The sequence below is a fragment of the Punctularia strigosozonata genome (assembly GCF_000264995.1).
Source record: "Punctularia strigosozonata HHB-11173 SS5 unplaced genomic scaffold PUNSTscaffold_8, whole genome shotgun sequence".
Classification (NCBI taxonomy): domain Eukaryota; kingdom Fungi; phylum Basidiomycota; class Agaricomycetes; order Corticiales; family Punctulariaceae; genus Punctularia; species Punctularia strigosozonata.
Genome location: NW_006767440.1, coordinates 424,380 through 444,433, shown reverse-complemented (window position 1 = coordinate 444,433; position 20,054 = coordinate 424,380). Strand labels below are relative to the sequence as shown.

Below are 20,054 nucleotides of genomic sequence, written 5' to 3'. Positions count from 1 at the left end.
CGATACGACAGGAAGCTAGGGTTTCGAGTTGAGAGTTGCCACGTGCGCGTTACAGGTAGGAGACACGCATTTTGGTAGACACATCACGGTGCAATCGTCTTGAATTGTGTACCGTACTGTGCACCGTGTTTCGAAACTGTTCTCATACAACATAAGAGTAGAGTTGCATAAATGCTGCATCGATTTTTTCCGGTCGTCAGCAACCCATTTGAGGATTGTCTGACGTTGTTATTACTGAAGTATGATCTCTTCGCAGATTTCGAATCGATACGAAGCAACAAAAGTCCTCAAAAAACGCCAGTACATCATGATGTTAACTATATCACTGCTCATTGTCGTCTTATCTCATGGTTCAATGTTCGTATACTCTCGTGTGATCGTGGGGCGTCCGGTTCGGTCATGAGGTTTCCCATTCATACAGATTACATGCAACTGAGCACAGTATATTTTATTGAATCAGAACCACCGTGTGAGCAGACGTGCAGAGAAAACGATCAGCAAGATCTCATGGTCCCGCGGCTGGCACCTCGGCACTTCGGAACTCGGCCGGGTGCGGGGTAGCTGGATCGGCAGTGGCAGGCTCTTGGGGTGGAGGCGGCGGTGGGAAGAGCTCGTCGATCATGCCCGGCAGGAACCGATCGACACGCTCCTGCGTTACCTCCCAGAAGGCCCGCTGACGCTCATCCCTCGTGTCCTCCAGCGTCGGCGGTGCGAGCACACCCGCTGCGTGCATTACGAGCAGGACATTCTTCAATGTTTCCGGTACCGCCTCGTGCTACAACACGTCGAGCGTCAGCGTCCCCATGACGGTCACAGATAAGAGAGGTATTCACCAGCTGATCCTTTTTGTCCACGTTCATCATCCGGTCTAACAAGTCTAGTATTTGGATCCATATCCGCTTCACATCCGCCGTCGGTTTGCCGTCGCGTACCTCGAACTGCATGAACGCCTTGCACAAAAGATTGCTCACGCGCAGCCGCGTCTCCGGCATGCCTTGTGGATCTGCACGGAGCGTGTCCGGGTCCAGCAGGCGCTCGAGCAGCGGGAACACAACCGCGTCGAACACTTGCTCGACCTGCTCTCCCTGAGCGAGTCCGAGCTGCGGGCCGAGCAGTAGCCGCTGTAGCTGCGCTAGCGCCGCCTGCCGGATCTCGCGCGCGGGGTTCGCGCCTTGGCGCGCCAGGCAGGCGAGGAGAGGGAGGGCGAGTGTCGGCCAAACTGTTCCAGCGGGAGTTGAGTGCGTAAGCACGCTACCAGCACCCGGATCCGAAGGGGGTATTGCAAGAGTGGCGTACCTTGGTCAGTGGCCAGGCCGGCTTGCGCGAGCGATGAAATAGCCTTCTTCAGTTCGACCAGCTGGTCGATGGCCTTAAGTCCTCGTTCCATTATTGGTGAGCTGCGATTTTCAGTGTCAGAAGTACATCGTTGCGAGGGCGGTGATGTCACGCGCACTCTGCGGACGTTAGTGGCGTGTGCCGACCGCCTTGTCTTTGGTGGTCCAATGTGACCATGCCCGCCCTGTTAGCAAAGTCTTCCAGCGCCGTTACCTGAAGCTTCCTGTCAGCGACGGGCATAAGCACATTCGCCGAAAGACACTCGCCAGTCCCTCGAGGTTGTCCTGGGTGACCATGTCGTCAGAGACGAGCTTGGTCAGGAAGTCGAATCCCAAGCGAGAGGCTTCCATGTTGGTCATCATAGAGCGGAGTAGGGCGAACGCGATATTCCACTCGGTATGCGATCTACGAACGTGTAAGATCGAATACGCGAGCGCAGTAGCAGACGGCCCGATTACCGAATGATCGTGGGGTGCTCCTTGATGATCAGCGACAGCCCAATGATTCCCTGTTCGGCGACCGCGCTTGTGATTGTCCGCGGCAGTCGAGCAAGTAAGTCAAACGAGACGTATATTTGGTCGCGTAAGGAAGGCTGTATAACGGCATCAGCATTCGTACAATCACCGAATACAAAGCGTGTTGACCTTGGCTGCGAGCAGTCGACACATGCGCAGCAGGCCAAGAACCGCGCGTTCGATCAGTAAGATGCTGTACTGTGTCGGATTGGACAACAGGAGCGTTATGTGCTCGACAATGATCGACCTGTTCAGAAGTCAGCGGGTGCAACGGAGCAAGGCAAAACGGAAATACCATGTTTCCTCGATGTGCTGCGGCGTTTGAGATGCGATGCTGACCATCGTCTCGAGCAGGAACACCGAAGCAGGATCATAGGGCAGCACGTGCTGCCATCCATCAAGCGCGGGTGAGACGGAGCCGACTTCGTCCGACTCTTGCTTCAAGCGGGCAACGGTCCGTTCGTGGGCTAACGCCTCGAGCGCTTTCAAGGCCGCTACAAGGGCGTCCACGTTTAATTGTCTGAAGGCGGCGGTCAGTCATGGTCATTACGCTGACACCAAGGAACTGACGTGATCTGTCCGTAAAGCTCGTCCAACCTGCATGCCGCGATGCAGTCGATCGTGGAAAGCGTGTTCTCGATGTCGGTCTCGCTGGCCTCCGGAACGAGATCCTCCGAACTGGCACCATAAGGTGTCATCAGATACGACGATAACGCCGAAAGCAAGCCACCCTCATTCCTAGGTGCGGGGCGCGCAGGTTGACTGCCTCGGAGGGGTATCATGGTGGTTCCGCCAAGGAAGTCCTCCATGTGGAGCATGCGTTTGGGTAGCAGCGTATGCAAGAACAGGGTCTGGAACATCTCGAAGATCTGCGTAGCAACCTTGAGCGAAAATGGATTTGGTTGTTCGCCGGTATACTCACCTGAGTCCAACCTTCCCTTAAGGCATTGCCGTTGCCGTTGACTATGTTGAACAAGACAACCGCAGCAAGTTGTGCCTTGACGTTCGTGCCGAACTCAACAGACAACGAGGACACGGTGACCTGTTGCCCGTCTACATCGACCACCGCGTAGTTCGGTAGCTTCGCCGGTACCCCGTCCGATACGAGGTTCGTCGCTGGGGAAAGTGAGACGACAATGTAATCGAACACGTCGGGCATTTGGAAATGTCCGGCGAGCGTGGCGCACTGCCTGAATCCCGATATCGCACGTTCGATGACATAGTCATCGTCGAAAGTGATGAAGGCATGCGCGATGGCGGAGATGACCGGGGTCCAGACCGCCTTGAACATGTCGGCATCGAACTGTGAAGTATTGCACATCATGAGGTCACCTAGATAGGGCATGTCTGTCAAATTGATCCTTGGTGTCAACGGCGGCTCGCATACCAGCTTGTCGAGAGCGTGTGAGGAGCTCCTTCCACGCGTACTCGAAACCGAGCTGCCCAGTGTGTTCCTCTGGCATGACAATTTCCCTCTTGCGGATAGAGTTATAGATGTCATGCTACACACGTTGTCAGTGAACCGCCGAGACCGCATCGTCAGAGGAGGACATTACCAGGAACTCGTCAGAGAAGTTGGCGCCGTCGTTGACGCCGCGCAAGTTACGCTGGTAATCCTCAAATGACATGCGTTTCTGCACAGCCATAGTAAGAGAGCATTTTGATCAGAGGGAAGGTCGGATGCTTACCCGGATTTGCGGGTTATGGAGGTCAGTATTCAGCATGATCACCGAGTACGACAAGACATAGACCGCATCCTGGTTTTTTATCTCAGCTGAGAGTATGTATGAGTGACGAGGTCATAAATGCAAGCGAAGCAAGCTTACCCGGACCCGAAGCAAAGTATATCTCAGCGAACGTCTCGGTGATACGGGATATTTGTTGTGATTCTCCGGGGAGCCGAAAGGTCTCCAACATTTCCCTCAAGGCTTCCGCAATCGGTTTCTGAGCATTATGCATCAGCAACGCCTACCGTTATCCAGCACCAGGGTCACGTACACCCTTAAAGTCAAAAAGGCCGATAAATGCTTTGAGGATCTCGATGTTGTCCGGTTTCGAGATGAAGTCGCCCAACAACCGTTTGTCTATCCTAGTACAGCTCTTGAGAAACCTGGCCAAGCTCTGCGCCTTAGTCACGTCCGGCCCGAGGTCGGCATAAATGAGGCCATTTTCTTCCAGGAACGCGAGACCGGCTTTCGGCTTTTGGTTGAATCGTGCAGCACCCGCCATAACTAGGTTCTTGCGCGACTTGTTCCCCTTGAGTTCTTCCGGTGTGGGCCAGTTCTATTCGGCGATGAGCACCCCGTCACAAATAGTATATATCCGCTCGACAGACCGATGGCCATGGTTCCGCTGTCTGTATTGTTACGGTGTCGGTCAACTGCACGCATGCAAAGAATTGTAAGACGAACCGTATGTGCGCGTACGGTCATATGATTTACGAACGCAAGTAGCACTTCGAGGCAGATGAACTGAGCATTGCGCTGGAAAGGCTCCTGCGGTCCTGAATAAGGCGATGGATAGACACCCTGAGATCGGCGTATCGTCAGCCTCACAGCGAATTAATTACAGCTCCGCGGATCACCTTGACGAGGAAGTCGATCAATCTTGAGAACAAGTTCTCGCAGTTGATGTCGCAGTCATAATTGGTATACAGGTCCACCATAAGACTCGGCTGGCGGGCAATTTGGCTCAGCGTCTCCAGCATCAGCTCGCGCGTCTCGCCTCGAGCAGGGGCGACAGCGGGCCTGGCCGGGACGGAGCCGGCATCTTCTACACCGTCTGAAGGCTGGGCAACCTGTGGAGTTCCCGGCCGGGACGGGACCCTGGAAACGGCGTTAGCGCTGTTCGCGCGAGTCGGTTTGAAGCCTGGCGGTATAGGCGGCGCGAGGCGATCGATGGTGAAGGCTAGGAAGAGCTCCTGCTGAAGCTTCAATTTCGTGGGCATGGTTTGGAACATGACGCTGATGGTCCGGAGGGCAAAGTGGAGCACGGTTGTGTTATCGGACCGGGCGAGTTGGAAGAGGTATTTGCACCCGTGGTCTACGACGAGCGCTGAGAGGGAGGGGAATTGACCAATCTGCGTCCCTGAGGTCTCGAAGGCTTCATTGAGGATGCGCAGCGAGACGAGACGAGTGGAGTCCGTATGCAGCTTGTCATTGGGATCGAGGATGTTGACAAGCACGCGCATGAGCTCGACAATGGCGGGTAGCCCATCTGGAATAATGGTTTAACTAGCAGATTCTGTCAGGAGTACCAACGAACACTCACATTCGGGCGTCTGTTGATATGGCGCATCGACCTGCAACTCCGGCGTAGGAGCAGCACTGGCGGAAGAAGCATCGGCGGGTACGTCTGAATGAGCCTCGGACCCTCCGTCTCCCGATGGCCGCACGTCTGTCTGGACCGTCATCTTGACTTGTTGCAATTTCTCCTCCTCGATCTCCGGATCTAGCTCCTGTAACCGTCCAAAGAGCTTGCGCACGATGTTGTGTATGGTGAGTTCCGCGGACCTCCGCAGGATCTCTGTATGCATACGTGAGACCTATTGGTGCGCAGAGTTGACGTTCGAACCATACCGCTAAGCCGCATCTGGCAGCAGGTAGTCAACACGGTCTCAAGCATCTCGCACACCTCGACATCTCCTAGTCGCCGCCCGACATTGCCACACATGCAATCTTCGATGACAGACATGATCTTGAGCAGCACGGCCTCGTCTCCCGAAGAATCGCTTGCCTCGAACTTGCAATTCGAGACGGTATTGCTCATCTCCGCGAGCGCCGGCTCTAACCCCGGGGCCTCCGGACGTATGAGCTCGCATTGGAAGAACGCGTGGACAGAAGAAAGTGCAGCAGAAGTGATAGGTCCCGTTGAGAGAGGCGAGCGAATGATGGCCAGGAAGGGAGCGAGTACGGTCGTTAGCGGGAGCGCTAGGACATCTGTCGACGCGTATACGCAGTCAAGATATCTTCTGGTTTCCTAAGGTCACAGTCACTCACCATCTGCGTCTTGTACAGTCCTCTTGAGAACCTGGAAGCCAGACATCAGGTCCCTCTCGCGACCTCCCCTCCCGCTGGGCTGGATGGGATGCGAAGGTCCGGCTATCCGCAGCCCCAAGCTACTCGCGAGGGCGGAGTCGTATCCACTTAGCGTCACGGTAGTGTTGGCCCATCTGGAGTTCCTCCGCATCACCGTAGTGACGGAGACGATCTCAGCACATATTATGTGCCGGTAGGATACACTGCCCATGGCCAAGTCCTAAATGGCGGATTTCTCTCCCAAGCAAGTACACTGGCGCAATTTGAGAGAAGCAACGACCAGCCGAGCAGTTTATGAGCGAGGACACGCGACAGACGCGTCCAATATATAGACGAACACAGGGACGACCAAAGTTTACCAGACACGTAGTGCAGCGATCGGAGGTACAAGTAGCCCAGACTCTTTCATTGAAAGTACCACGTGAGTCAATGACATTCCGAATCGGCATAACCCCCAAGGCAACTTCATACAGCGATAGCAACAGTAACTTTGATAGTATCCGTTGAGGGAAGCAGTCGAGAGAGTAGGCGTATACATCCAAGCAAGAAGTCACTAATATCACCACCGCAGCCATGATCAATCCCCAGTCCCGCGAGATGTTCAGAAGAATTTCATCTTGGATGTCCTGATATACTAGTGAGGAAGAGCTCCAGAGATGTACGGGGGGATATGCATACCTGACTCTGCCGTATATGCCTACAAGTAGGGCAACAGGGGCAACGGTATAGGCAAGGAAGCGCACAATCCATGTGGTGTGTGCGACGACCCAAGTCGCCCATTCACCCGCGAGGTAGACGGTAAATAACATCAACGGATAGATGACGTATCCGAGAAGGCGATGATCTGTAATTCATCCAACGGTGTCTGCATGAGCTATTGACATTCATGGCATATAAGGCCCTTGGACTAACATTTCCAAACAGATTTTGCTTTCATGCCTCCTCCGAAGGCAGCGCCGCCGAACCACACGCTTGCTAATCTCGTCATTAGCTTTCGCTGCGAAAAATGAAGTTTATATGAGGCCGGCGCTTACCTCCTCCGATGAGAACCTGAGCTACCAGTAATACGGTGGTGATGATACCGAACGTTCCATGCCAGGTGGTGAAATGTGCGGCACCATGAGTGATCTAAACCAGCATGAATGATGAGAGCAGGATACGGATGGTGCATGGGGACGATACCTTATTATAGATCATAAACCAGGTTCCCATTACGACTGCCGCAATTCCGACCAGCTGAATGACTTGGTGCCTCGCAAGACCCGCGGCCTTCGTCTTGGGCTGGGAAGTCGGCTGCAGGGTCAGGATACCTACAAGACGACTGCAACTTAGTGCAAAACTTAATTTAAACGTGCGGCCGTACCCAGCGTAAAGGCTGCCAGAGCAAACGTCTGTAAAGGCGGGTGCAGGGCAAACCAGCCCACAGAACTCGGGTCGTTGAAGATAACGAGCAACCAGGTCGTCACTGTCAGCCCCTGCGCAATAGCGGCGTATCAGCGACCCAGGTACTTATGTTCGTGAATGCTCTCCGAAAGAACCCACAATAACCGAGATCTATCCGTATTGCTAGTCAGTACCTCGCTTCCACTCCGAATCAACGAGTCTACACACTAGAGCGACCGTCCTCCACAGTCCATCTCCCGCCCGTCCCTCCGGCTTGACGGTCTGTTCTTCTCGTCCCATCAGCGGTTCCCCAGCTTCGTTCTCCGCAGGAATAGGTTGGTAGTCGTTGTCGACAGCGACCTGAGCGGACATGATAGTCGGGATCGACGTCGCGACGTCCGCTTTATAAGACGGTGCGGCCGCGCCTGAGAACGTGAATCAAGCCTGGTCCTGCGCGCGTACGTGGACAAGCAGGGGCGGCATATCAGCTTGAGAACCGGCGAGCAGCTCCGAGAGAACCGCGGGTACGGATCGCGCGCACGGCGGGCTGGAATCTCGATGACGTCGCCACGTGGACCGGCGGGCCAATGCGGTGAGCCCGATATGTCGACATCGTTCTTTGGAGGTGTTCAAGGATGAAGGCAACAGCATTTTATTTTATTAACGACAGTGACGATTAGGTGTAGATGATTAAAGCTAGTACGGAAAACTTTACCGATTTCTGCGGGTCCCGAGAGAGAGATACACAAGCAAGAAACAAAACGGCAACAATAACTCAGGAAGAGAAAGAAGAAGAAAACAAAGTTACTGTATTAGATGAGAGATTCCCGTGGTTCTGGCGTTCGCTCGTTATCATTGCTGGGGGACGTTCGGCCAGACGTGGTCCGCCTTCCACTTGTCGATCATGTCGCTCAGTTCTGGAGGTCCCATGTGCGGGTGCTTGACGGTGTAGCCGACGACTTTCTTGAACTTGGCGTTGCTATACGCCACGACGTGCTTCTGGAGGTCGTCCGTGCTCATGTATCCCGTGAGCGGGGTATTCGTGATGGGCGGATCCGACTTCTGGATCATCTCCGTCCACCCGCCGACATGATGTTCGTTGATCTCCTCGACGACGTCTTCGAGGCGGAACTGGGGCACGTCGCGTCAAAGGAAGGGACTGCATGCTGTATATGGGACAGACTCACTTTCGCCATGGTGTTCATCACGAAGTTGTAGAAGTCGAAGGTGGTGCCGAAGAACGCCGTGGCCGTCTGACCTGCCTTGAGGAGAGTCGTTTCATTGTCGTCGACCTTAACCCATCGGCGTTAGAAACCGTATGCCGTACTTCATCGGGTCACATACCAGGTTGAAGAGGGGTGCAATCGCCTTCGCATCATGCGGCAGCATCCCATCAACGTCATTAACCTTACTCTTCTCATTATGGAACCTGAGCTCCTCGCCAGCAATAACATCCGCTTCCTTGCGTCCGATGCCGGCTATCCAAAGAGCAGCAGCCCACAAGCCTCCCGCAACGTCATCGACGTGTACGGTATTGGTGGGATGCTTTCCCGGCGGGTGTCTGATAAAGAAGGGTTAGGCGGAAAAGGCGCAGATGAGGGGAAAGACGTACAGGGCCTTCATGGGCTTCTTCATGTATCCATAGACAGCGGCCACGGTGATGAAAGTGCAGACTGTGCCCTCGTGTTATGATCGTCTCGAGATGGCAAAGTCAGGAACGTGACGTACTGCGGCCGAAGTCCGTATATGGGCCGTACACGTATCCAATGCGGAGAACGACCAGGTTCAACCTGTCGCAGGTGAGGTTAGCTGGTTCAAGGAGAGAGAAATGTGAGACCTACCCTTCGATAGCAGCCAACATGCGCAGCGTTTCGTGCCACCAAATCCCTCTAATTCCGTCCGGCTTGACGTCTTCCTTCTCTTCATGCGAACCCTTTTCGGACGATTCGTAGAACGGATGTTGAAGCCGCACGTATGCCTTGACCTTGCGCTTCGCCGCCTCGAGACCCACCAAGCGCGAGATGTTGAACGTGTGCATGAGTTGCACCTACGATCGTGTCAAGTTCAGTAAAACCTGGGCAAAGAGACTTCCGACGCTGCGCGACTACGCACTCCTTCCGGTCGGTCATGTCGCGTTTCGCCCGTCAAGTCGAACACGTACTCATACGGGGCCTGCCCCTCCGGAGGGTCAAACGCGGTCGCAACGGCGGCTGGTCGCAATGTCGGAGACCATTCCTCATCAGGACAAGAATGCACACGCACCAGCAACCGTCAAGTTGGCCTGACGGTACTCTACATTTGGCTTCTCCAGTATCTTGGGAAACTCGGAACCGATGTACCTAAGAACCGAAGGGGGGTCAGACACAGCGATGCGCGGGAGGAGGGCAGCATTGCGAGGGCCTACGTTGTGGGTGGAGCGACGGAGAACTTGTCCACGATTCGGAGATGCTGGGAGACAATGAGAAACGATGCCCTTCCGTCACGGCAGTAGAGAAACCAATGCGCACTCCAACCAGCGGCTCCCCTTCTAATGGCACAAGCAGCGCGGCCAACGCCCTAGAGCATGTGTTGACCCCGCCTACACATACATGACACACCAATAACGCCAACTCGTCAGTGATCGATCAAGCAATACGTTCAGCTGAATATCGCACCAAGGATGATCACGTTCGGTTTCGAGCCCATCGCGTCGTATCAATTTCTGGGGACGGGCCGGAGATTGCGGAGGGATCCGAAAGAGAAGAAAAGGCGAGAGGGAGGGGTGGAAGGGTATATCAAAGTGTGTTTACAAAGTGCTGTGCAGGCTAAGTATATAAGTAAGTGTGGCACGGTCAATCAACGAAAAAGGGACTCCGACTTGGCGCGCCGCTCGCAGTTTCGCGGGGCGTGCGAGCGCGTCAGGTAGCCTCACGGCGCCCTCATATATCCTTTTTTGGTCTCTTCCCGGACGATTTGCTCTGCCACGTCTCCCGGTTCCGACAAAGGCACACCGTGCAAGCGATGTAGCAACTGCCAGCGTCGAATCTCCAACCCCGGACACGTCGCGAAGCAAAAACCCTCAAATGCCCGCGGCGGTCGTATTCGAGACGTTAACGGCTTCCATGACCTCTCCGCGTCGAGATCAGCTCAGCATTGCAACTGCCGTCCCTGGGCTCCGGTTCCCGATGCGTCGGAAACCTTCATTTTGCAGGCATACAAAAAAACTACTGCTACCTCCGCTCCATCTGATCTCTGAGATGCAAGTAGACACTGGAGAAATCTTTTCGTATCAACGACTCGTTGCTGTCGATGACCTGCGCGTATATCTTCTCCGCCACCTCTCCGAGGGGAAGCGGACTGTTTCGGGCCTTGGCGATCGACGAGGCGAGCCCCAGATCCTAAATTCCGTAGAAATTTGAGCATGACTTGTTACCGTAGGCACGTCGTCATCCACACGGACCTTCAGCATGAGCGCCGTAGCGAATCCTCCTTCGTAATCCCTCTCGCAGGGTGGCGATTTCTCCGGCAAGGCACCCGGAACCGGATTGTTCGTGTTGGATGCCCAGCAGTTGCCCGTCGAGCTGTTGACGACCCCGGCCAGAACCGCGGGGTCCAGCCCCAACCCTTGCCCGAGCAACATCGCCTCGGAGATGGCTATTTGCTGCGTAACGGTGGGTGTAATGATCAGGAACAGAGTCACCTTTCGGTAGGGGCAATACAGACCTGGATCCCGAGAACGAGGTTGTTGCATATCTTCGCAGCCAGACCTGAACCCGACGGACCGCAGTGGATGATCCGCTGCCCCATACGCGCGAGTAAGGGCGACGCGAGGTGGTACGCTTCCTCTGTGCCCCCGACCAAGAATGACAGTGTTCCCGCCTTCGCTCCGACCACACCTATCATGTGCATGTATTCAGCAAGTTGTAGATGAAGAAGACCGCATAGTCATCCCGGACCTCCAGAGACCGGAGCATCGACCATCTGTCCACCTGTTCTAGCTACAAGCTCGGCGACGTCTTGAGCCACCCGGACATCGAGGGTAGTAGAGTCGATGAACAGACTGTCTTCCGCCTGCTCCTCGGAGAGGGTGCGCAGGGCGGGTAGGATGCCGGAATCGGGCTGGGTGTAGACCTGTTGCACGTGTGGGGAAGAAGGGAGCATCGTGATCACCGTCTGCGAAGCCAAAGCAGCCCTTCAGTACACGGTGCCCAAGGGATCAGGCTCAGGCGTCGTAGATAGATATGAATGAGACGAAGAGCGTACTCTGCTGGCGTCTTCGCAATTGTGATCTTAGATCCGGGAAAGTGAATCTCAAAGTTCCTTTGGAAGGCTTGGGCTGCCTCTGGGATGGCATCGCAGACTACAAAGCGAGACGTCTCGGGCTCCAGCGCGAGCTGCTTGGAGAACAGGTTGAACGCCATCTCGCGGCCCATGTGGCCGAGCCCGATGAAGCTAACGCTCTTCGCCCTCGGAGAGGCGCTATGTAATACTTGCAAGCACCTGAAGCTGGGACGCATGGTGAACCAAGAAAGCAGGAGATGGAGGTTAAGTACGCGAAGGCCTATGCTGAAGCTCCGGGCTGCGATCACTCGATGCGGGGAAACGTGAGAATTATCCCGTGACGGACGCGCAAACCGTCATTCGCGCTCGTCAGCTTACGTCCGGATCAGACGCGATTGGCGATGGCCACTGACGAGATAATTATGGACACTAGAACCCGCTCTTACCCAGTGACCACAACATGACACGGCTGCCCATTCTCCACTTCAACGACGTGTATCGGGGTACGTACAACGTGGCACTGTATGGAATTACGCTCGGGTCCAGGATCGTGACAGCCAACAACCACAGTCAATCCGTTCAAGCTCGAACCAACGCGACCGGAAACCATCGATGTTTGCCAATTCGCATCTATGCTGGATGACATTCGCGATAAATGGTCTCTGCGTGAGGGAACAGAGACAGAACGCGAAGGGCTGGTCCTGTTCTCTGGCGACGTGTTTTCACCCTCGGTAGAGAGTTCGGTCACCCGTGGAAGCCACATGGCGAGTACACCTTCTCAATTAAGAGAGGGATGCCAATGTCTAGTTATAGGTACCAGTCATGAACGAGCTACGCCCGAACGTTTCGCTCACAGGTACAGCACATCCCACGATATACTAGCATAAATGCACTCAACCGATGTCGCAGGGAACCATGACTTCGACTGGGGTACCTTCGGATGATATGTACAAGCCGAGCTGTCATGTTGACCCATATCCACTTAGGCTATCCTCACCTCTGCAAGCTCATCCAAGGGACCAATTTCGTACGGTGAACTTTGGATGGTGGACCGTGATTGACCGTTGATTTGCATTCATTCCTAGCCATGGGTACTGTCGAACATCGTGGACATTGAAACATCCAAAGTCCCAGGACATCTCCTCGAGTACTACGTTATTGAGCGTGTTGGGGTACGGATCGGCGTCATTGGCCTCGTGGAGAAGTGAAGTCGTTCTCGTTTTCTATCTGCGCATATTATCTAATAATGTTTCTGTAGGGAATGGATTGGTACTGTTTCATCCTGGCCAGCCAATTTCAAGTACCAAGACATGGCGGAGGTGGGCCAGAAACTGTCCAGGAAGCTGCGGGACCCGAATGGCGAAAACTGCGACATCATCATCGCCCTAACCCACTCGAGGTACCCTCTCCCACCAGTACCCGCTCTTCCCTTTTGTACTCATTCGTATCGTCAGGGTACCAAACGTCGGTCGTATTCATCACCAATAATGCCGAACGTTAATCAGCTTTATATCAGGATCTCGCCCTCGCCAAGGCCCTCTTCGCCCTCTCACCAGATGGGCAGAAGTCTCTCGATGAACCCTTTGCTTCCACCCACGGCGTCGACATTCTTCTAGGCGGCCACGATCACCTGTACTATATATCCCGCGGCGTAACCGCCTGGGAAGGGTACGACGTTAACCAGGAAGTCCTAGGTGCCGAGGCAGACAAAGGGGATGTCTTGGTCGTCAAAAGCGGCACTGACTTCAGGGACCTCAGCGAGTTTGAGCTCGAACTGGAGGATATGCCGGAGGGCAGCGTCAGAAGGAAGGTCATCAAAAGTATCAAGGGTGGGTCTCGACGCCTTTCTGTGTGGCATGTGTTCATCCCAGCAACCTTACTAGGGAAGCACCATTGCACCCAACCCGGATCCCGACGATCTGAAAAGCTGCAAGCACTGATAAAAGAGCTGCTAGGGTCGGTGTCGGATTCCCTAAGCGCGCCGCTGTGCAGAACAACCGTCGAGCTCGACCTCCGGTCCAATCTCATCCGGACGCAGGAGGTACGCAGACGTTACTTCTCCCTGTTGCATTGCTCTTCATTGTCGTCGAGCAGATGGCGTCCAGTAACTGGTTCGCCGACATCCTGCGGCACACATATGACGATGCGCCCGGCGTCAAAAGCCGGGGCGGTGCCGACGGTGTGTTCATCTGCGCCGGCACGCTCAGGGGTGACTCCGTGTACGGACCGGGGGACGTCACACTCGGAAACATCCTCGAGATCCTGCCATTCGACGACCCCCTAATCGTGCTCGAGTTAGACGGAGAGACGATCTGGGCCGCGTTGGAGGCATCCCTCGAGACATGGCCAGCGCAGGAAGGGTATGACGCCTATGTTCTCATGCTCGAAAGGAGGCTCCCTTTTGACTGTGCGCAGCCGGTTTCCGGTGATTTCAGGATTCCGCGTATCCTGGGACTCGCGCAAACCGCCAGGACAACGCGTCCTCGGCGTCTGGCTCTCCAAGCCGGACGTGCACGGCGAGAACGGGGAGCCGATCCCGAGGGCGAAGGGAGGGCGGACGTACGCGATGGTGTCTAGGGAGTACATGGCACAGGGGCACGACGGCTTCACGCCGCTCAAAGGCCAGAAATACCTCGTGGACGACGAGAGCGGGCAAATCACTAGTTCGGTCGTGAGGCGGTATCTGCTGGGTAGGCTGTCTCGGAGAGTTTTCCCTCCCCTTCCAGTGACTGATGACGCGCCGAACCGCCAGGCTCGCAGTACATCCATAAAATGGCTCGCCTGTCGAAGCAAGCACCGCGGACGACGTGTCTCGACCGGCGTACGCACGACATTGTCTCGCGCGAGCTCGAGCGGGCGAAGAAGTACAAGAAGGCGGACACCCACTCGTGGGCGGCGATCGCGTGGCAGCACGCGGCGTCGCTCGCGCTGCACCGGACGCGCCGAGCGAGTCATTACCGAGACCACATGAGCGTCGCGACGAAGGAGCACATGAGCGGCGTGGACTGCTTCGACGGGGCGAAGACGAGGGGAGGGGAGGGGCTAGCGGAGGCTGGCGCGGGCTCTGCCGGTCAGAACGAGGAGGATTTGTTGGTGATCACGCCGGAGGTAGATGGGAGGTTGGAGGACGTCGGACGCAAGTGACTTGAGTTCGGACGTTGCTTGAGTTGAGAGGTTTCTGTGGATTCAGTCGCAGATAAGCTATCATTGCTGGGTCGACTCGTTGCACCTGGATGGTCCTGGTGCCTATCAAAAGATACAACGCAGCCCGTAGTTTAGAGATACGGCATGTGCGTTGTGGACCCCACGAGATGGAACTCCCCTCAAGGCCGGCTGAATTTGGAGGAGTTGGCCGCGTCGTAATACGTGAGCGAGCGGTTCTACGGAGCGATTTTGGCTAGTCAAAACAAGACGATGTGGTTCTCGAAGGTGCATGATGCTGCACGGCGTTTCCATACGAATCCTCACCCGACCCGGAATATCATCTTTGGAGTCGACAAAAGCCGCATTATAACCCTCAAGCTGCGGGTATGGGAATCTCTGGTAGATTCGTTGGTGGTGGGTGGTCGCCGGTCAGGGACCGTCCGTAATGCGTCAGGAGACCGACCGCGGACCCGAAACCAGCGCCTCCGAGTATCACTGCCCAGAACACAGCATGAGATACGAGATAGGTCTGCGCATAAGATGCCGGAACTTACAATGCGCCAAACGTGCCCTTTTCCACAATATCGCGGGGGTCAAGACGGCGCCGAGTAAGCCACCGATGGTGGAATGATCATCTACACGGATGCTGTCAGTCTGTTGTGGAGCATGACATACACCGGTCAGTTCAGCATGAAGGACTGTAAAAAGATAAAACGCACGTCGTATGCGGCCCGTATCCGCCGTTTTCGAATGTCAACTTCAGTTGACCATGCGCAGGTCGCGTACCCCGTTGCAGCTCCTCCTGCCACACCTGCGGCTCGGCGGCATCGAATTAATACGCATACATCAGAGGAGCTATATGCGCACCGGCAGCACCTCCCACCCAGGTGGCACGTAGAACGCGATTGACAGATAATTGAGCGCGTCCCTTCCTAGCAAGCACGTATGCTACATATGCTAGAGACTATCATCAGCTTATACGCATGGTACCCTTCGCGCCTGGGTACCTGGAGGAGTTATGAGCGACGCCCATTCGTAGCCCTTTGTAGATGCACGTCGCACGAGGAACTCGGTGTCTGCGGAGCGCGCCGCCGCAAGAAGTTCTGTCATGTCAATTTGCAGAAGAGGACAGAACTATGGTACCCTGTAGAGGTAGGGTAAGTGAGTAGTGTCCTGTAGTGTCGTCGCTGTCGCAGACGATGAGCGCGAAGGCCAAGACGACGTCATTTCTGTTCACTGCCACTCAGACAGACTCTCTCAGATCTCTCCCTTCTTCGTCGACGGTCGAGCGGCGCACCATGCAGGCGGGGGACACATCCAACCTCCTCCGTGCGGAGGCTGAGCTCCTCCTCACCCAAGTGTGTCGCCTCTCGTAGCGTCAGCGAAGAATGCTTGTCTGAGAAGCTGCTCCGCCACTGTGTGCTACGATTACGGTCCCGAAAGACCAGGAAAGAGAAGGCAGAGCGCATCAAGCATCTTGGTGAACCCATTGAACTCGCCGGGAAAGCCCTCGATATTGTGATCAAGGGCAGCTATGCGTACATTGCCGAAAATACGACGGTGATGCGGAAAGTGGATCTGGAGGTACACCCGTCCCCATCTTCAGAATTATTGAATAATATTGACCCGATGCATCAGACGGGGAAGACGGCAGCGTTGTATCGGGGTCACACTGCGCCTGTTACCTCTGTTGCGTATTACGAAGCCGGCGTCGATGGAGAAGTAGGGCCGACAGAGCTCATGATCACCGGCTCATGGGACAAATCGATCAAAGTCTGGAAACCAGCAGTGCGTGTTCACGACCTGGATTCTCGAGCTGTATAGCTGATTGTGGAATGGAAAAACATATAGACGAAAGAAGTGGTATCGACGACAGTCAATGCTCACGCAGATTTTGTCAAGACCCTCACGGTTATCCCGCAGCTGAAAATCTTAGTTTCCGGGAGCTCAGACAAGATTGTGCGCCTATGGTACGCTCAAGCTTGCCTCTTCATACTGATAGTGTCTGACTTGAAATGGCATAGGGACCTGTCGACACTGCCCTCCGACAAACCTTTGCAATGTGTATCCTCCATCTCTGCCCACACGCGTCCTGTCGAGGCTCTCGCGGTTCACGTTCTTTCCCCTACGTCAGCGACCCTGTTTACCGGGGATACCATGGGCGTCGTTCGAGCCTGGCAATTGAGCCGTGAACCTGACGGACGCTGGCGCACGATAGAGAAGGCGGAGTTGAACAACCATAGGACGCGGATCAACGACATGGCCTATGCGGAGGGGCTTTTATGGACAGGTTCGCGCCGGACTTCTTGATTGTCTAGTGCACGTTTCCTAATACCCTGATACCACGATCCAGCGTCCTCGGACGAAACCATTCAAGTCACACAGTACCCACCGCCCTCGTCACTAGCTACAGCACCACCTTCACCTCCAAAACCGCTCGTGACTATTAGCCATCCTCTCGCCGTCCGCTGTTTCCTCCCGCTCACGTGCACACCGCTCGGCGAGCCCTACCTCATCACCGGCTCTGGAGACACAATCCGCGCCTATGACCTCTCCGACCTCTCCGGCCTATCATCCACCTCTTCCCAGGTCTCCCCCAAAGTCGAGGCAGAACTGCTGAGTGAGGTGGACGCGCACTGGCATGACGTTATCGCGCTTCGTCTTTGGATGCGAAAGACGACGAACGAAGATGGAAGGACGATGGTCGAGCCCTGGATCGTGAGCACGAGCCTGGACAGCACGATAAGAAAGTGGAAATTGAGCGGTGCGTTACATAACGTTGCAGGTTTCTTCTACATTATCTCACTCCGCGACCCATTCCCTAGAGCTGCTCAAACCCACGCGACCTCCGCCCAAAACGCAGGCTCCGGAGCCAGCGATGTCCATCACTGAATCGGGACTGACAGAGGAAGAGGAACGCGAGCTTGCAGAATTGATGGACGAAGATTGAGGGTCCAATTCAGTCTTCTGAGCTGGGCGTCAGTGGACGGCCGCACTCCTCACTGTTCGAGCCAGCTGGAAATTTGCAATGGCCAGGGACTGCCCGGAAGGTTTTCTGTTCGATGAATAAGGATCCATACTAGCCATACTTGCGATGATGCCGTACGCGCGGGAAGGCCTTGTTAAAGACCTCGTGGGTATGCACTCGCCGGGAGCGTTATGTTCTCATTTCATTTAAGGACGATGGCTACAGATGTCAAAGGCGCTACTTTGGTCGTAATTCAAGCTTGTTCAACGACTGTGTACGCCACCGATACCCACGCCAAGGCAGGTACATAGAGATCCACATTCCCTCCTGCCCGCGACTGCGCGAAGATTGACTTTGCGCGCGTCAGCACCGTTGGGCAAGGGCAAACTCATCCGAGTGTCATCGTTAAAGCGAACTATATTACATGCAGTTAGGACACAACTTCCGCGCGATCCGGTGGACGTTCCGCCACTTCTCCACTAGCTTTTGAAATCTCAAAGTTTAGCTTTCGTTGGGTTAATAATGTGGCTGGCAGCGGCTTGCAAACTTTGAGCAGCTGTCGTTATAATTTCATCGACGCTGCATTATGGAGGGTGTCAGTCGGCAATTCACCGCGAAAGTATAATACCATCGGCTCACATCTCCTTCGCAGGTTTGACCTCCTTTTCGCGCGGTGGCAAGTCAGTCCGCGTTCCTGTCACAGGGGTGCAGCACGGCAACTCACATGAACGGATCCAGCTACTTGTCCCATGAGCCCTGCAAGAAGACATTTTTTGTTTAGTGCTCTCATCCTCAACACAGATATCGTACACGGTCTTACACATGCGACCCTCGATAGATCTTTCAGGATGCTTCTCGAGCTCCGCCTCGTGCGGAATCTTGCCCTTGGACGTCAGCTCGCGTATCTCATTCTGTCGCTTATCCTCCCTATCATAGTTCAATCACGCACGCAATCACGGTCAATGTTGACTCCAAGGATACATGCGAAAGGGAAAATGTTCACCACTCCGCCACATACGCCGTCTTCCGAACGTGCATCGGCCTGCCAGAATACACGAGCGTCTTGACGGTGTCGTCGTACCCCGCGCTAAGCACGAGCTCTTTGTGCATCTTGGGGGCGCCCGCCTCGACGCTGGCAACGAAGCGCGTTCCGACCCACACGCCGGCGGCGCCGTAGGACAGAGCGGCGGCGAGACCGCGACCGTCGGCGATGCCGCCCGCGGCGATGACCATCACGGGCTCGCCCGTGAGCGGCGACTTGTGCGCTTTGCAAATGTCGACGCAGGCCGGGATGAGGATCGAGAAGGCGATGTTACTGTGCGGGAGACCATGCCGTCAGTGCTGATCATGGACACAGCAATAAGCCTCGGTACCCCTGTGAGATGGGCGCCGCCAAATGCGATTAGTCAAGGATCGAATCGGTTCAGGATATTGATCCCTCACCGTATGTCCGCCACCTTCGCCTCCTTGCGCGCAGATGATATCAACACCTGGAGATGAAGGCGTGAACTCAGCGACTTAGGCTTCAAGGGGTCTACCCACCTTGATCTAATGCCTTCTTGACGTGCTGCGCGACGGGATTCGATAAGTGTGCATAGAAGCACAGTGGGTAAGATCTAACCTTTGGGTGTCCTACCATGCTGACACATCCTTCAATAAAGTGTGAGAGGAATATCGACGCCGAGAAGACTCACTTCATGACCGGGATCTTAGCGGCGTGGAGCTTGTCGACCATCTCCTTCGGGGGTACACCCACGGCGCAAACAAACAGCGCAGCCTTGTTCTTGATGATAACGTCCGTGAGTTCAGGAAGCTGCCCTTTTGTGTAGTCATACTGCAGGAGTATCCCAAGAATCGATACATTAGGCGGAAGGGCATCGATATTCGGTAGCGTGACTCATACATTGGTCTTTCGAGCGTTGCCGCCAACTTGCGGTATCAGGAGATCAACACCAAAAGGGGCGTTCTTATCCTCAAGATTGGCCTGTCGTAGCCGATCAGCCTAATGCGCCACCATTGCAACAGAATACGGCAACTAGTAACCTTGATCTCATTGATAGACTCTTGCAGCACTTTGGGTGTTTGCCTCAGGCCGCCTATAACGCCGATGCCGCCTAGATACGCTTTCAGCGTCCCGGCATGCAAGCGTAGTCATTGGTCGACTTACCCGCGTTGGTGACCGCTGCGGCGAGCCTCGGGCCGGCAGCAACATTCATACCAGCCAGCATGACCGGGTGGTTGATCCCGAACAAGCGGGTCAGCGGTGTGGAGAAAACGGAATTAGAGGATGGCATGGTGTCGTATCGCTCGTAGCAACGATGTGGGCTGGAGAAACGCTGGGTTCCCCTATCCCTGCCCTGGAACTGCGGTTAAGAGGGAATGCGGGGTAAAACGCGGGTGGACGAATAACCG

The 20,054-nt window shown here is 55.1% G+C and overlaps 7 protein-coding genes across 7 annotated transcripts; 1 reads left to right on the top strand and 6 right to left on the bottom strand.

Moving 5' to 3' along the window:
- Positions 1-411: 411 nt before the first annotated feature.
- Positions 412-6,188, bottom strand: PUNSTDRAFT_88323 (Sec7-like domain is implicated in guanine nucleotide exchange function). Its single transcript, XM_007384724.1, has 21 exons — positions 5,849-6,188; positions 5,429-5,788; positions 5,121-5,375; positions 4,435-5,066; positions 4,262-4,378; positions 4,186-4,206; positions 3,849-4,133; positions 3,677-3,794; positions 3,539-3,624; positions 3,407-3,484; positions 3,238-3,352; positions 2,773-3,182; positions 2,421-2,719; positions 2,146-2,370; positions 1,980-2,097; positions 1,794-1,927; positions 1,602-1,740; positions 1,454-1,548; positions 1,297-1,397; positions 834-1,219; positions 412-775 (listed from the first exon to the last, which is right to left on the bottom strand). The coding sequence occupies exons 1-21, from the start codon at positions 6,096-6,098 to the stop codon at positions 506-508; spliced, it is 4,494 nt and encodes a 1,497-aa protein (XP_007384786.1). The 5' UTR covers positions 6,099-6,188; the 3' UTR covers positions 412-505.
- Positions 6,189-6,317: 129 nt separating this feature from the next.
- On the bottom strand, positions 6,318-7,727 carry PUNSTDRAFT_53081 (uncharacterized protein). Its single transcript, XM_007384723.1, has 8 exons — positions 7,499-7,727; positions 7,430-7,441; positions 7,251-7,362; positions 7,070-7,197; positions 6,922-7,015; positions 6,800-6,862; positions 6,566-6,731; positions 6,318-6,513 (listed from the first exon to the last, which is right to left on the bottom strand). The coding sequence occupies exons 1-8, from the start codon at positions 7,640-7,642 to the stop codon at positions 6,489-6,491; spliced, it is 744 nt and encodes a 247-aa protein (XP_007384785.1). The 5' UTR covers positions 7,643-7,727; the 3' UTR covers positions 6,318-6,488.
- Positions 7,728-7,910: 183 nt separating this feature from the next.
- Positions 7,911-10,035, bottom strand: PUNSTDRAFT_144252 (uncharacterized protein). Its single transcript, XM_007384722.1, has 11 exons — positions 9,925-10,035; positions 9,778-9,848; positions 9,675-9,718; positions 9,533-9,609; positions 9,383-9,480; positions 9,112-9,317; positions 8,999-9,060; positions 8,883-8,943; positions 8,615-8,831; positions 8,458-8,562; positions 7,911-8,401 (listed from the first exon to the last, which is right to left on the bottom strand). The coding sequence occupies exons 1-11, from the start codon at positions 9,953-9,955 to the stop codon at positions 8,123-8,125; spliced, it is 1,251 nt and encodes a 416-aa protein (XP_007384784.1). The 5' UTR covers positions 9,956-10,035; the 3' UTR covers positions 7,911-8,122.
- Positions 10,036-10,419: 384 nt separating this feature from the next.
- On the bottom strand, positions 10,420-11,766 carry PUNSTDRAFT_88313 (3-hydroxyisobutyrate dehydrogenase; the record flags this gene model as incomplete). Its single annotated transcript, XM_007384721.1, has 5 exons — positions 10,420-10,647; positions 10,710-10,910; positions 10,973-11,145; positions 11,206-11,441; positions 11,513-11,766. 5 exons carry the CDS (start codon positions 11,764-11,766, stop codon positions 10,480-10,482), a joined length of 1,032 nt encoding a protein of 343 aa, XP_007384783.1. The 3' UTR covers positions 10,420-10,479.
- A 224-nt stretch (positions 11,767-11,990) lies between these two features.
- PUNSTDRAFT_114178 (Metallo-dependent phosphatase) lies at positions 11,991-14,674 on the top strand (the record flags this gene model as incomplete). Its single annotated transcript, XM_007384720.1, has 12 exons — positions 11,991-12,033; positions 12,101-12,294; positions 12,344-12,386; positions 12,440-12,460; positions 12,517-12,557; positions 12,616-12,734; positions 12,789-12,945; positions 13,047-13,359; positions 13,414-13,571; positions 13,625-13,890; positions 13,946-14,220; positions 14,283-14,674. 12 exons carry the CDS (start codon positions 11,991-11,993, stop codon positions 14,672-14,674), a joined length of 2,022 nt encoding a protein of 673 aa, XP_007384782.1.
- Positions 14,645-15,878, bottom strand: PUNSTDRAFT_120975 (uncharacterized protein). Its single transcript, XM_007384719.1, has 5 exons — positions 15,682-15,878; positions 15,542-15,631; positions 15,394-15,485; positions 15,229-15,328; positions 14,645-15,169 (listed from the first exon to the last, which is right to left on the bottom strand). The coding sequence occupies exons 1-5, from the start codon at positions 15,782-15,784 to the stop codon at positions 15,048-15,050; spliced, it is 507 nt and encodes a 168-aa protein (XP_007384781.1). The 5' UTR covers positions 15,785-15,878; the 3' UTR covers positions 14,645-15,047.
- An 82-nt stretch (positions 15,879-15,960) lies between these two features.
- Positions 15,961-19,981, bottom strand: PUNSTDRAFT_144248 (2-nitropropane dioxygenase). The gene is made up of 17 exons (XM_007384718.1): positions 19,810-19,981; positions 19,686-19,756; positions 19,546-19,626; positions 19,337-19,476; positions 19,264-19,282; positions 19,185-19,209; positions 19,085-19,132; positions 18,646-18,958; positions 18,463-18,569; positions 18,367-18,398; positions 18,282-18,304; positions 17,500-18,221; positions 17,028-17,438; positions 16,699-16,964; positions 16,526-16,644; positions 16,313-16,462; positions 15,961-16,258 (listed from the first exon to the last, which is right to left on the bottom strand). Exons 1-12 carry the CDS (start codon positions 19,934-19,936, stop codon positions 18,137-18,139), a joined length of 1,071 nt encoding a protein of 356 aa, XP_007384780.1. The 5' UTR covers positions 19,937-19,981; the 3' UTR covers positions 15,961-16,258; positions 16,313-16,462; positions 16,526-16,644; positions 16,699-16,964; positions 17,028-17,438; positions 17,500-18,136.
- Positions 19,982-20,054: the final 73 nt, after the last annotated feature.